The sequence below is a fragment of the Scyliorhinus canicula genome, chromosome 15 (genome assembly GCF_902713615.1).
Source record: "Scyliorhinus canicula chromosome 15, sScyCan1.1, whole genome shotgun sequence".
NCBI lineage: Eukaryota > Metazoa > Chordata > Chondrichthyes > Carcharhiniformes > Scyliorhinidae > Scyliorhinus > Scyliorhinus canicula.
In genome coordinates this window covers 23,292,262-23,308,190 of record NC_052160.1, presented here as the reverse complement: position 1 = coordinate 23,308,190, position 15,929 = coordinate 23,292,262, and the positions used below count along the sequence as shown (strand labels likewise).

Below are 15,929 nucleotides of genomic sequence, written 5' to 3'. Positions count from 1 at the left end.
GTTTTTGGAGGGAGCTACAATTGAAGTCGATCAAATCCACACCCACATGCGGCCACTCCTGATGATGTTGGGTGATTATCGCAGCCTGACTTTAAATGTGGTGAATCGCTTGACCTCTGTTACAAGACTTTTTCCAAACTCCTTTAATGATAAATTTTGTGATCAGATGATGGTAAGTGAATGAGCAGCTTTTATCAGTCTGAATGCTGACACATTGAGACTTAAGCCAATATTGGATGTGCATAATGAATCTCGGAAGTGCGTTTGAGGTTTTTGTCTCGTTGGCCTATTTTCTGCCCTGGAGGTATTTCGCTTTTGCTGGAACAGCAATGGCTTTTGTGACTTTGCCAGAATCCAGCCAGCCAAACTGTGTTGGAAACCGATTACAGATAAATGAAGATGCTACTGGTCTTTGCTGCAAGTTCAGAAACATTCTTCAGACACTTGGTGATCTTGTTTTTTTTCTGTATCCAATCTGCTTTAGTAATGGAAAACTTTCAGTGGCGCTGTTTGAATTACTCTTAATAGTTTACAGGGGACACCACATAGGGAGATCGTAGGGATAGGTGGTGGCCATTCAGCCCCTTGAGCTGCCTGTTGTTCCAACTTTCAGTGAGATAATTGATCTGTATCCTAACTCCATCCACCTGGTCTGGCTTCATATTCTTTTTACACCCATGTCTAACAAAAATCTATTCATCTTAAATTTAAAGTGATGAATTGCGCTAGCACCTGCTAATTTTTGTGGGAGGGAGTGCCGCCCTTTTAAGGTGATTAAATGCAGCCTAACATCTGAATGGCCTGGCTCTGATTTTAAGGTTATGTCCCCATGCCCATCAGGGGAAAATGTTTCTCTCTATCTACCCTAGTGATATTTTTCTCCAATATCCTAAATCAAATCACCCCTAACCTTTCTATTGTCCAGGGGCTACAAGCCTGGCTTCCGTAACCTCGATTCTTAATGTAGCCTTTGGAGTCTTGGTAACATTTTAGTAAATCTGTGCTGGATTCAACATATCCTTTCTAACTCCAGTGATCAGCATTCCAGATGTGGTCTAACCAGGGCTTTTTAAGAGCTGTATAAATGTTCTGTCTAGCTCTCAAAGTCTCACTCCCAAAGGTTCCAATGCACTTTTTGATTACTTCTTGTACCTGACGACAACATTTTAGTGATCTGTATACATGGATCCCGATCTGTATACATGGATCCCGATCTGTGTACATGGATCCCGATCTGTGTACATGGATCCCGATCTGTGTACATGGATCCCGATCTGTGTACATGGATCCCGATCTGTGTACATGGATCCCGATCTGTGTACATGGATCCCGATCTGTGTACATGGATCCCGATCTGTGTACATGGATCCCGATCTGTGTACATGGATCCCGATCTGTGTACATGGATCCCGATCTGTATACATTTATACAGTCACCTTTTAAAATAATATCGGTTTGGATTCCGTAAAGAATTTTGGTTTAAAATCGCAGTAACGTTAGATCTGTGTCCCATCTTTAGAATACAGAATTTGTCAACATAATAGTTTAAGAAATCCGGGAGACATTATTGCCACTCAGAACTATCTTGGTTTTTTATAAAACAGTACCCAATTATTTTTTCCCAATTAAAGGGCAATTTAGCGTGGCCAATCCACCTAACCTGCACATCTTTGGGTTGTGGGTGAAACCCATGCAAACATGGGGAGAATGTGCAAACTCCACACGGACAGTGACCCAGGGCTGGGATTCGAACCCGGATCCTCAGCGCCGTAGGCTGCAGTGCAAACCACTAGGCCATGTGATGCCCGGAAATTAGCTATTTTAAAGTACTGGCGTTTTTAAACTGGGTGCACTCATGCACATTTTGGGTGGGTAGTTGGGAAAACATCAAGTCAAGAGATAGAACATAGAACATAGAACAGTACAGCACAGAACAGGCCCTTCGGCCCTCAATGTTGTGCCGAGCCATGATCACCCTACTCAAACCCACGTATCCACCCTATACCCGTAACCCAACAACCCCCCCCCCCTTAACCTTACTTTTATTAGGACACTACGGGCAATTTAGCATGGCCAATCCACCTAACCCGCACATCTTTGGACTGTGGGAGGAAACCGGAGCACCCGGAGGAAACCCACGCACACAGGAGGAGGACGTGCAGACTCCACACAGACAGTGACCCAGCCGGGAATCGAACCTGGGACCCTGGATGTGTAATATTTATTTGTCTATAAGCACCCGTAACATAATAAAACATCCCAAGATGTTTCACAGGATTATTATGAAACAAAGTATGGCATGGGGCCACATAAGGTAGGTTGTACATTGAAATAATTTTCCCCAAAGACTTGTACAGTACAGAATGCATAAACCGGGCTCAGCTATCAGTGAATGGTGAAGTCTCTGGCCCGAGGCACTCGATTGGGGGTGTCTGCCAGCCTCATCCCCATCCCCTGTAACCATCAACGTGGTGATAAAAAAACAGGCAGGAATACCCACTCATGGTCTTAAAATAAAAAGCTACAAGAGTGAGCTCAAAATGCAGAAGTATTGTTTGTTAACTTGCTGGCATTAAATGTGCAGTGATGACACCGTAAGACCCTCTTGGCCGTTCAGCCTGCCCCACACAATTGTGACAACAAGACATACACCAGCTACCCACAGACCAAAAAAACCACGTGATCTTCCGGGAATCATGAAACGAGAAAAACACTAGTTTGGAGGGAAAGAAAATAGCACCTTGCTGATGTGGGGAATCTTTATATGCTCATTATTTTGTATTATTAGGAGAAGGCAAATTGCACAAATTAAATGAAGTGAATGGTCATTCGTGTTACCCTCTGTGTTCAGTGATTGTGGAAGAAAGCAGGTCAATGATTTGCACGTGACATCATCTTATGAGGTTACTTGGTTCTCTGTTGAAAAGGTTTGAGGTGGCACTTGGGTATCAACTAGATTGAAAAGCTGTTGTTACACCCCTGAGCTATGCTATTTACATTGTGAGTTGACTCTGGCATACAATGGGTGTGGGATAGGATTGCAGGAGCAACTGACACCAGTTGGTGAGATAGTGTTTGGGGAAGACCTGAATGGGTAATGAGCATGGAGTTGTGGAATAAATTCAGGATTGGGCTCTAATCGGGCTGGGGTGGTTTTGGGTCAAGTGTGAATCAATCTCTGATTAAGTAACGTCTCTGTGACCAATTTACTCAGCTGAACTAAACTTCAAATAAAAATCCGAAGCATTTCCTCTCAAACAGCACCTTTATTTGAGGATCTATTGAGGCCCTTTACAAACCTCCTTGGTAATAACTCATCCATCAGCATTTGAGGCACTATGTGCTCTGCCAAGCAGTAGTAGTAATCGCAATGAGTTTTATTTGGCTTCTGTTTGGATTTGGAGCTGAACAGATTGTAAATCTAGTTAGATTAGGACAGGAAGGTATTCAAAGTGCACTGCCCTGGCTGAAATTCACAAACTCTGTATATAAGGTGAGCAAACGTGGAGCTTCCTGGTCTGCTTGACTTGGCACAATACTGGTCCAATCCCATACTGAGTCTCCAGAGGAGCTGCAAGTTTGAAGTGAATATTTCCTGATTTTTACGTCTCTAGATGGCATGTCCCAGCCACACTCTACTCCTCATAAATTTAAATTTGTCTCGAGCTCTGTTGCCCAACTCTCGGTTCCCATTCACCCATCATCGCTCCTTGTTCTAACTAACCAACAAGGGCTCCCGGACTGACAGCACCATGTTAAAACTCTTGTTCTTGTTCTTAAATTTCTTTTCGGGCCTCTCCTCCCCATAACCACCTCCAGCCCTACACCTCTCCGAGATAAATCACTGCTATCCTCCAATTCTGGTCTCCCGAGGATCCCCAATTTTAATTGATCCACCATTGGTGGCCGTACCTTTAGTTACCATGGCTCTCAGATCTGGAGTTCTCCCCCTAAACTTCTCCACCTCTCTTTTCTCCTTTTTAAGAGGCTCCTCACACCTGTCTCTGACCAAGCTTTTTGGCCATTGGCCCTAATGTCACTTTGTGACTTGCTGTTGAATTTTATTTTGTAATGTTCCTGGATTTAGCTGGCTCATGTGTAACATAAACACAGGCATGTACTGGTTGGTTGAATGGCCTGTTTCTGTGCTGTATATTCTTTAACCTATGGGTAAATACTTATGGTTTTTTTTTTAGGAGGATGTTCTGCTCTGTGTGGCTATGTACCAAACACCTGCCGTACTAAGCATTACAAGTCCCTTTTTCCAATTAGAAAAAGACATAAAGATGTGCAGGTTAGGTGCATTAGCCATGCTAAAATTGTCACTTTAGTGTCCAAAGATGTGTGGGTTAGTTGGGATTATGGGGATAGGGGAAGTGGGCCTAGTAGGGCGCTCTTTCAGAGGGTCGCTGCAGACACGATGGGCCAAAACTCCTCCTGCACTGTAGGGATTTTATGGATTCTATAAAATATTTGAAGGGTGGGAGTTGAGAAAATAATTATTTGGTAAGATGTGCATGATTTTAATATCTGTGCTTTGAGTTTTGCGTTAAGATGTTAAATTTTCAGTGATCTGTTGAATATAAAGTTTTGTTCCCATACTGCTGTGATAGAATATTTAAGACTCCCCCAGCATTCCATGGATCATTTTTTCACTCATCAAGTAACAAAGTTAATTTTCATGGCACAAAATTCCCTGCTGTTATATTGAGACTGGGCTCTGTGTTTCAGACACGGCATGCTTTCCATTATTGCTTTACTTGTGGAAATGTAATTAGAAAATTACCTCACTATAGATAGATACTCGAAGGGAATAGTGTTCTGGCTTGTGTAAGTGGCAGTGGCCTAGAGGTGCAATAAACTGCAGTAATGTTTGATGTTGCATTAAATTACTCTTATCTGAAGATTTCCATACAATTCTAGGGCAGTTATTTATATTTGTGGTTTGCATTCTTACGCACAAATTGAAGAGTTTGGTAGATTACGTGGCTGTTCATCTTTAGAGAGAGAGAGAGAGAGAATGGAACAATGTTGGAAATACCACAAAATATCAGTTTTACAGCTGATGTGACTTGCTCGGTCAATTTGGTGTTGACGCTATAGGATGTGATTCGAGTCATGGAAAAGGGGTATGGGCAATAAAGGGGTATGGGCAATAGTTTATTAAATTAACATGCCAGTTGGGTTTATTGACCCTCTGGTCAATTAATAAATCTAGAATTAAATGCTAGTCTAATGGTGACCATGAAACCATTGTCAACTGTCTTAAAAAAGCCAGTTTGGTTCACTGCTATCCTTTTAGGGAAGGTAATCTGCTGTCTTTAGTCTGGCCTGCATGTGACTCCAGGCCTACACCTCTGAAATGGCCCAGCAAGCCACTCACTTGCATAAAACCACTACGAAGTCTGAAAGACATGAAACCCGGCATCGAACTAGACACTGGAAATGGTGACGACAAACCTGGCCCTGTGAACCCTGAAAAATCCTCCCTACTAACATCTGGGGGCTTGTGTCAAAATTGGGAGAGTTGTCTCACAGACTGGTCATGAACAGCCTGACATGGACGTACTCACAAAATCATACCATACAATGTTCCAGACACCACCATCATCCCTGGGTATGACCTGTCCCATCGACAGGACAGACCTACCAGAGGAGACGGTGGCACGGTGATAAATGGTTGGGAGGGAGTTACCTTGTGAGTCCTCACCATCTACTCTAGACCCTATGAAGTCTCATGTCATCAAGTCAAACATGGGCAAGGAGACCTCTTGCTAGTTACCACCTACTGTTCCCTCCTCAGCTGATGAATCTACTCCACCATATTAAACACTAATTGGAGGAAGCACTGTGGGGTGGCAAGGCACAAAATATACACTGGGTATAATGTCCAACACCGAGTGGCTCAGTAGCACCACTCTAGCCCGAAAGGACTTTGCTGGTAGACCGGATCTTCGTCAGGTGGTGAGAGAACCAACAAGAGGGAAAAACCTTCTTGACCTTGTCCTCACCAATGTATTGCAGATGCATCTGTCCATGACGGTATTAGTAGGATTAGCCACCACATAGTCCTTTTGGAGATGAAGTCCCGTCTAATTGTGTGGGACTGCCATTGTGCTAAATGGGATAGATTTCGAATGGATCCAGCAACTGGACATCCATAAGGCGTGGTGGGCAGTCAGCAGCTGCAGAATTATAGACAGCCACGATCTGTAACCTCATGGCCCAGAATATCCCCCACTTACCATTGTCATCCAAGCCGGGGGAATCAACCCTACTTCAATGAAGAGTGCAAGATGGCATGCCAGAAGTGTCAAGTGGATGATCCATCTATGCCTCCACCTGAGATCATCAGCACCACAGATGCCAGTCTTCTGATTCAATTTGATTCACTTCTGCAAAGGCTCCAGGCTCTGACACCATTCCGGCAACAGTACTGAAAATTCTGCTCCAGAATTAGCCGCATCCCTAGACAAGCTATTCCAGTACGGCTGCAACACTGGCAGCTAGCCAGCAATGTGGAAAATTGCCCAGGTATGTCCTATCCACAAAAAGAAGGGATAAATCCAACCCTGCCAATTTCCCCATCAGTACTCGATCCTCAGTAAAGTGATGGAAAATGTCCTTCACTGTCACTGGGTCAAAGTCCTGGAACTCCCTAACAGCACAATGGTTGCACCTGCAACACATGACTGCAGCAGTTTGAGGGGGCAGCTCACCACTGCCGTTTCCTGGCCAATTGGGGATGGACAATAAATGCTGGCCTGGCCAGCGACGGCCACATCCCAGGAACAAATGTTTAAAAAATTGTCTATGGCCAGATTCATTCATTCGTTCAGTAAAACATGTCAATTGGTCACTGTACAAAATGTGAAAACACTCAGGCCTGGCAGCATCTGTGGACCCATTATCAAAGTCGATGGCCAGAATGCTCCCGTCGCTGAGGTTGGCAGCGTACGCCTGCCTGTGGGTTTCCTGGCGGCATGGGGTGGTTACAATGGGAAATCCCATTGACCGGCGGGAAAATAGAAGCTCGCTCAATGTTTCTGTCCCATTACCTTTTGTTAAACAGAAGCAGTTGGAGGTTCAACAGTTTACAGTTGAACACCGACACGGGGAATAAGTGTTTTGTGTGTAAGAATAGATGCTATAAATAATGCATTTCACACAATTCTAGGATAATTTTCAGAGGGGTGCTTAATGGAGCAACTTTGCTTGCAATTAAATTACACGGTGCTTTAATAATTGCTTTTTTGGAACAAAGTAAGAGTAGTTGCCGTAACCATGGAGATACTAATGATGGTACTATGGTATTGATAATGGTGGGGAATATTCTACTGCACTCTTGGCATTTTTTTAAAACCTTGGAAAACTGCTTGAGGTAGTGACTGAGGATAATTCATAATTGATGGAATAAACTTCCATTCTAATCATTGAGGTAGAAAACCTGTATAATGTGCTTTCAGGCACCAGCCAGGTCATCCTCGTGAGTGCAAAGCAAAAGACGTTCCCTCTTGTGTTTCGATAATTAATTTCTTTCAGATAGTTGAAATGTTTTGCTTGAATTTCCGGGACATGAACTATTTGAGTACTTTGTTATTGTTTGGATGCTTGAACACCTGTACGTTTGACAGGGCCGGCCTTCGCACACTTTAGAAATGTCTAAAAAATGTATTGTATGTGTAGTGTATTATGTATTGTAGTGGCTTTCCAGACAATTTAATAATAATCGCATATTGTCACAAGTAGGCTTCAATGAAGTTACTGTGAAAAGCCCCTAGTCGCCACAATCCGCTGCCTGTTCGGGGAGGCTGGTACGGGCAGTTAAGAGTTGGCTATCTTGTTTTGTGCCCAGACCGGATAAGGAGAGCAGATCTCCTCCCTTAAAGGTCTGTAGTGAACCAGCCGTACTTTCCCGACAATCTGAAAACTACATGATCCTGCTTTACTGAATTCTGCAATTATTTGGTTTATTTTTTACCTGAGTTCATTTCACAACCTCCCACGGTGGGATTGGAACTTGCGTTCTCCGAATTACTCGGCAAGAATGCCTCGGCACCCGAGCCAAGTGGTGTAAAGATCACTGTAGCTGATTTTGGATTATGGCATTGTAAACCAAATACTACAAGTGAAATAAATGCAAGAATTTTTAAACTTGTGCATTTGAGCATGTCACTGGATTGGCGATTTGGAGGGAGTGCAGCATTTGGAATCTTAAATGACATTTTCAACTCTCCAAGCTCCATGTTCACACTTTTCTTTCTCGTCGCATAAATGAGCTAATGAATTAACGGTGTGAAAATGAATTTAATGGATAACGTTTTTTCTTCCCATGCTTAGCAACACTTGCGTAAGTGGATGGAGGTGGTGGTCCTCACACACAAAGGAGGGCAGAGGAGCGATGGCAATGTAAGTCCAAAAAACTTATTCGCTATTGGACAAACTTCTGCAGTTATTTTGTTTATGCAAGGCTGTTCTGCTGCAGTTTAAGGAATAATGCTGAATGTGACCTATTGTGACTAATTAACAATTTATTCCTATGGGTCCATTATAATGAAGTCTATGGGGTTGACTGTTTGCTTTTAATGACAGATAACCTTGAGAAAAGTATGACAAGTGATTATAATTTGCTGAAACTTTGTGCTTAATTGTTTCAAGAATGTCTCATTAAATTCCAGCATTCCAACTAATTTTAAGCCCTTTCACGTTTGTGAACAATTAACTTGAAAAATTTGCAAGTCATCAGTTCCTGAAGAATCATTAAGAGAGTTTCCAATCGGAATAAGTGTCATGTCCCAACCACTGTAATATTTCAAAATAAACAGAATGGGAAGACTTTTTGGTGATGACAAGGACTTGTATTTCCCACAGCTCACTCTTCTGACACTCCTCATCCCCTTCCTGTGTCGGAAGTCGAGGGAATTTGTGACTAAACTGAATGATGACTTCAAACGGCTGCAGCAGCTAACAAACAGCAAAGTTTTAATTCAACTTGCACCTCGCTTTCAGCCATGGCCTCATTGGGTAGCACTCCTGCCCGTCAGCTGTAGGGTTGTGGCTTCAAGCCCCACTCAGACATGAGTAGAGTATCCAGGCTGATACTCCTATGCTGATGTTGAGGGTGTGCTGCGCTGTTAGAAGTGGTACCTTTCTGGTGAAACGACAAATCAAGGCCCCACCTGCCCCCCTCGAGCAGATACAAAAGATCCAATGAAATTATTTTTTTTTAAAAAGAGGAAGGGAGTTCTTCTAGCCAGTGTTCATTCCCGCATGAGCACTGTAAAATAATTAACGTGCATCTCATTTCTGTTTTGGGGCGATGCATGACACAAAGTGACACCCCCCTCAATTTCAAATATAGTTAATTGGCTGTAAAGGGCTTTTAAACATTCTGACGGCATTCTGTAAGATAATATAAAGATACAGTTCCATCTTCCCTGCTGCCGGGTCTGATCGATTCAGGGAAAGATGACTAGGGAAGTTTAATACTCTTGTTCCAGTCGTCAACTTTCATGTGTAGAATTCTTGTTGTGTTGTCTCCTCTTGAAAAGTTTCTCGCCGGTGAAATTCAAGGAGACTGATTTGTTACACCAAACTTTAGGAGTGCCCTACCCTTGCCCGCCCAACAACCAATCTCCCTGCCCCCACCAACTTCAATAGCTGGAGAAATAATTGTTGCAAAGCTGTCAAACTCTTTGTACCGATGTGTTTCTCACAGACACCAAGACTGGTTTCACCCACATTCTGAAGTGTGAAAGAAAATTTATTATTTTGCATGGTTACTTCCAATAAATGGAAGGGTGCGCCATTGACTAAGGAATTTTACAACTTTTCCTTTAACACTCCCGTTTGTTTTGCTAGCATTGTTTTTTCTTGTGCCATGTTTTTCCCCTTTAAATTGACAGATTTTGTGGTGTTTTAGCTAAAATGTTGAATTTGAGCACAGAAGCAGGCCATTGACCCAGTCACACCTGTGCCCGCTGAAAGAGTTGTCTGATTAGTCTCACTCCCCTTGTTCTGTCCCTATAAGCCATGTTCTGCCTCCACTGTGACAGACAGATCTATGCAAGACGGCTCCAGTGTGCCCACCATCTTGTTATTCTAGCCATTCAAACCAACACTACCATTTGAGATCCATCCACATTAGCATGTGACAGACGCTGTGAACTTTCACCAACTATGGTGCAATGATGTTTTGATGAATCTCTTGGCTTTCATTAATTTACCCATTCCTTCATTCATTCACTCGGCCTCATTATTGTGAGTAGCACTTATTGCCTGTCCTGTTCGATTTCGTTTATGTCATGACTCTTGTTTTGGTTTAGCCTGCCATGGAGGGGGTAGAGGTGAGAATTCTGGTCAAGGCTGTGAGTGCAGCAGGAAATTATCCAGTGGTGTTGTGATGTCTTCTCTGTCTTGTATTGAGCTGTTTTAGTAGTGCGTTTGTTCGCAATGTGCATTTTGCTTGAAGTTGCAGTGCTGTGGAAACCTCTAGTGGTTGTCTTTGTGACCTTGTGGAGTTCAATCTAAAGTGTTTAAAAAGTCAAGAGCATGTGGAGGACTTTTTTGTTTTAGAAATGGTGCATAGAGATTTGGTGCATTTATCTCTGGCAGGTCTCGAGTATAAATTTATTTCCCTGTAATTTTTTCCCCGCAAAATGCTTCCACTTCTGTGTACTGCATGTCACCCATTAGTATCTGGTGAGAGGAGCGAACGGCGATCGGAAGCTCCTTTTGTGATCCGATCCATTACACCAGAAAACAAATGCTTCTCCTGGCCATCGCCGCTGTGTGTTTTATTAAAGCAATTCAGTGGTTCAGTACTGTAGCACACTACCTAGACTCACAACTCATTACATGTACCCAACTAAATTAGCGAGTCAGACACAACCACGGGACTTCTCTTTCCCGTATGTAGGGAAAGATCTTTTAATTTTCTTTCTTGTCCCAGCCTCTTCACCCTCTACCCAGCCCCGTGCTCATTCTTGTCATGGGGAACACACCCAAGCAAAAGTAGGTAGTTTATGAGAGCATACATGTAAAAATAGGAGAGGGAATAAGGTTCAGTAAGATCCTGACTGAGTTGCACCCGCTCCACTTTCCCACCCTGTCTCTCGATATCCGTATCTTGGGCACCCCTTGGTGGCCAAGAATCTATCACTCCAAATATACAATCACACATTACAAAATGTGATAATTCAATGACATCCTACAAGCAAGTAATAGTTTGCATTTTGTAATATTTCTCTCTGCGCAAACCGTTTTTGGATCATTGTGCAGATATTTTGGATATGATGTGAGGATTCAAGGCTTTGAAATGCCGACTGGGCGTTTTCTTTAATTAGACAGTTGCATTTAAATGACGTAAGGGCTCATTTTGAGTGGTTTTCATTTGCTGGATTTAGTTTCTGCCACTCATCTCTGGATTTCAGTTAGATCAGCAAGAAAATAGTGGCCGTTTGCTAAATTATGATTTGCAGAGAGGAGATTATTGAACGAAGGCTTAATTATTTTTGGGGGGCGATCAATAATCAAATGAAATTACGACACATGAACGAGAGGTAATCTGGTGATCTACAGAGTTTCTTCAGCTGAAAGACTGGCACCATTCTACGCTGCTGTTTTCTGCTGACATGGAGTTATCGCCCTAAAAGTGGAAGGGTTGTGTGTCGTTATTGGACTGATGCTTTAAATCTGTACAGTAACTTGGTTTGATGGCCCTTTTCGTAACTTTGCTAATTTGCTTGCACAGGAGATGAAAATCTGCTCGGCTATCATTAATCTATTCCACTTGATTCCGGCTGCACCTCAGACGCTGGTGAAGCCCCTGCTGGAGGTGGTAATGAAAACTGAACGGGCCATGCTTATTGAGGTAATAACATTCGATTCTTATCCTGCCCAAAGTGTTAGCATTGCAACAACTTGTAATCGACCAAATGCAGCTTTATTTTAATTAAAACCTGAAAGAACGCCATTGAAAAACACCGAACCGGTCAGGCAGCATCTGCACAGAGGGAAAGGGCCATTTGCCCAGGGTTTTCAGTCAGCAGGGAAGTGACGGCATGAGCTTTGCTAGTATGTTGGAGTGGCGACGAGGACTTCCGTTGCAAGGGGTAGAAATGTGCGCTCAGAGCAGGCCTCCGTATGATTGGGCAGTGTTCTCTAGCGCGGGTGCCAAGGACAGATCGCATGGCGCAGTGAGTAGAAGTCATGCTTGCAGAGTCATTCCAGATCCAACCACTAGCTGGGTTTAAAAAAAAAAATAGTATTTCCTTTTGTTGTCATTGCATCTTTCTTTAATACCATATAAACAGCTGTTTTTTTACACCATATTGGCTGCTTGCAGTTTATCTTAAATGCAAACTCTGGGTTCAGTTAACAGTGCGTAGTTCTAGAACGTGAATGGGTGCTAAACTTTATTAACTTCAATTCACATTCCCAGATTTTGCTATTTTGGATCCTCAATATTTCAGTTAAATCAATTGAACTGTACATGAACATGTTTAAAATTTCTCCGTTTGGACCCCATGTAATTCTGGTTGTCACTTCTGTTTTTAGAGCATTCTACAGAAACAGTTGGGCAATGATTAAGAAGCTCAAGGGTCAGTTTTAATGTGAAGGAATTATTCTGCTATAGCACTCCTTGCTGTCCAGTGGTCCCCGCTGGGGGGGGGGGGGAAGTGAGGGAGAGAGAGTGGTGCATGCTTGTCTGTTTAAGCCAGGTGAGGTGGGATATGGGGAGAAAAATAGTCATAGCAACTTTGGCACCTCGGAGGTAAGTGGAATGTTCAGCACAAATTTATCCTTGATCTATAAATGCCTAGAATGTTGATCCTGAGGGAACATTACATCTAGAACCTGACTGGTGAAAAAGGCAGTTACCAAATGGTGGTTATAGCTAATCTGCAAATGAATTAGTGTTCTGCATGCAATTAAACAAATAGAATGTGTGCTTTGCATCAAATATTAATGAAATTCTCATATTGAATCACTTCTTCCTCTTGCACAGGCTGGAAGTCCATTCCGTGAGCCTCTGATAAAGTTTCTAACACGTTACCCGGCACAAACTGTTGAGCTTTTTATGATGGAGGCCACTTTGAATGATCCTCAGTGGAGCAGAATGTTCATGGTAATGTTCTTTAACCCCTTGGAGACCTGCTTACTACCATCGCATTTAAAAATATTAAACCTGGCATTGTATTAATCTCATTGATATTAGAAAGCCAGGCTAATGTTGTTCGAAGAGCATGTTCAAGGTACCTATTGAAATGGTTGTTAAATTCGTCAGTCCTGCGTTTTGAGACAAATTCTCTTGCTGGTTTGCTTGCTTTCCAGAGTTTTTTGAAGCACAAAGATGCAAAGCCTCTCCGCGATGTGCTGGCTGCCTCGCCAGGCCGCTTTGTTAACCTGCTGTTTCCTGGTGCACAAGCCACAGTCAGGCCTGGTTCTCCCAGTACTAGCACCATACGGTTAGACCTCCAGTTCCAAGCTATCAAGGTGAGTACCACTGCCCAGTTAATTGACACTTGTGCTGCTGCAGTCCCTAGTTCCCCTTCTACATTTTACAGACTTAAAATAGCGAGTAGTAGTGAATAAATGTTTAAAGTTAAGACATGGGGCTGGATGCTCCCTCGGCGGAATCCTCAGTTTGGCCGACAGCGCTCTCACACCCCCGGTTTCCTGATGGCGTGGGGGTGACCACAATGGGAAACCCCATTGGCCGGCTGGCGGGACGGAAGAACCCGCTGCTGGTGGGGCCGAGCCGCACACGAAAACGAGTGCGATGGGGCAGCGAACCCCGCCTGGAAATTTTCTAAACGGGTGCGACGGAACGGAGTCCCAAGTACAGCCGCTGGGTATACATTCATTCATGTGACCGAAGGCAGGTCTTGGCTCATTGTCTCCTGAGGTTCATCCTGTGCCATTTTCGTGGCAGCATTTGTCAGTGGTGGGTTGCCATTGCCGTCCACTGTCAGAGGCAGGGCAAGGAGGAAGGCCCCAAATTAGCAAATAGAGATGAACAGACGCAAGATTAAAATTTTGATTCAGCTTTGTAATTTAGATGCTGCTTCTGTCTCTCATCGGCTGTTCCAACTTAACCATGGACTTACGGCTGCTTCACTGGAGGACTTGTTCGGAGGATCGCTTGCAACGCTTTTCTGAGGAAATCACAACAGATCCATGGATCCTCGGTCACCAGCAGGGAATATCAGCCGCCCTCTCCAAACGTGAACCACTGCGGTTCTGAAGGGCAGTGGATGGCTTAGAAGAGCATCCTGCTTGACAACAGAGTTGGACAAACCTCTGCTGCCTCTACGGATTGATTAGCTTTACCATTGTCCCTGGGAACTGTGGAACAATCCTAAATGGCGGAGCATTGAACAGGTTCCCGAAGCAAGAAGTGGTCAAGGTGGTTATGCTACCCTGTTGATTGGCTGACTGCAGAAACGCTTGAGGCAGCTATTTTTGCATGGTAATTTGAAGCATATTTTGCCAAATTCCTCTGCTTTTGGTTACTGATGGTGATGATGGTGGCACAAACCTCTCCCCTTCAGCTTCCCAATGGAACTGAAATATTAGCAAATACCTGCATCTGTGCATCTCAGGATAAAGGGCCTGAACATCCTCCCATATCTAGACAGGCTGATCAACTCCATTGCTGGCAGCCCACTCTTAAGCAGTCCAGCTGCTTTCTGGTAGTTTTTTCCTCCATTTCAGCAGTAGCTCAGTGGGTGGTGATCTCGCCTTGGAGTCAGAAGGGATGTCAGCCCAGAATCCAGTCTAATCCTGAGGAACACTTGGCACTGTTGGAGGTGTTGACTTTTGAGATTTTAAACTGTTCCCAGGTGGATATCAAAAATCTCATGCTATTATTTCAGAAAAGACCGAGGGAGTCCTGGCTCAACCAACCTTTCATAATTCTTCCATTAACTATAGATTATCACATTGCTGTTTGTGGGAGCTTGCTGTGTGTGAATTGGTTATGGTGTTTCCTACGTTACAACAGTCACTACACTTCTTCACATGTTTTTAATTGACAGTAAATACTTTGGAATATCCTGATATCATGTAAGTTAATTCATTCCCTTTTTTAAAAGATAAATTTAGAGGACCCAATTCCAGGGCATTTGAGTATAAAAAGTGGCAAGTCATGTTGCAAATGTATAGAACGTTAGTTAGGCCACACTTGGAGTATAGTGTTCAATTCTGGTCGCAACACTACCAGAAGGATGTGGAGGCATTAGAGAGGGTTCAGAAGAGGTTTTCAAGGATGTTGCCTGGTATGGAGGACATTAGCTATGAGGAGCGGTTGAATAAACTCGGTTTGTTCTCACTGGGACGAAGGAGGTTGAGGGCGATCTGATAGAGGTCTACAAAATTATGAGTGGCACAGACAGAGTGGCTAGTCAGAGACTTTTTCCCCAGGGTAGAGGGGTCAATTACTAGGTTTAAGGTGCGAGGGGCAAAGTTTAGAGGAGATGTGCGAGACAAGTTTTTTTTTACACCGAGGGTAGTGGGTGCCTGGAACCCGCTGCCGGAGGAGGTGGTGGAAGCAGGGACAATAGTGATGTTTAAGGGGCATCTTGAGAAATACATGAATAGGATGGGAATAGAGCAGAGGTGGGCAAACTACGGCCCGCGGGCCGCATGCGGCCCGCCAAAGGTCTTTATGCGGCCCACTAAGATCAAGTCATCGAAAAAAAAAAAAAAAAAAATTTTTTAAAATTTTTTTAATAATTTTTTTTTAAAAATAAGGTTAATGGGGGGGGGGGGCTGTTGGGTTACTGGTATAGGGTGGATACGTTGACTTGAGTAGGGTGATCATTGCTCAGCACAACATCGAGGGCCGAAGGGCCTGTTCTGTGCTGTACTGTTCTATGTTCTATATGAGGCGCCCAGAATCATAACCGGGTGAAGCGCCATTTTTG

General features: G+C 43.6%; 1 protein-coding gene across 1 annotated transcript in view; it reads left to right on the top strand.

Annotated features, from left to right (window-relative positions):
- The window catches only part of LOC119979047 (transformation/transcription domain-associated protein), a 213,511-nt gene that overhangs the window by 67,883 nt on the left and 129,699 nt on the right, over nt 1-15,929 (top strand). Inside the window, 6 exon segments of the mRNA XM_038821026.1 lie at nt 2-172; nt 8,341-8,409; nt 10,326-10,346; nt 11,753-11,872; nt 13,010-13,129; nt 13,336-13,497. Coding sequence (XP_038676954.1) covers nt 2-172; nt 8,341-8,409; nt 10,326-10,346; nt 11,753-11,872; nt 13,010-13,129; nt 13,336-13,497 — 663 coding nt within the window.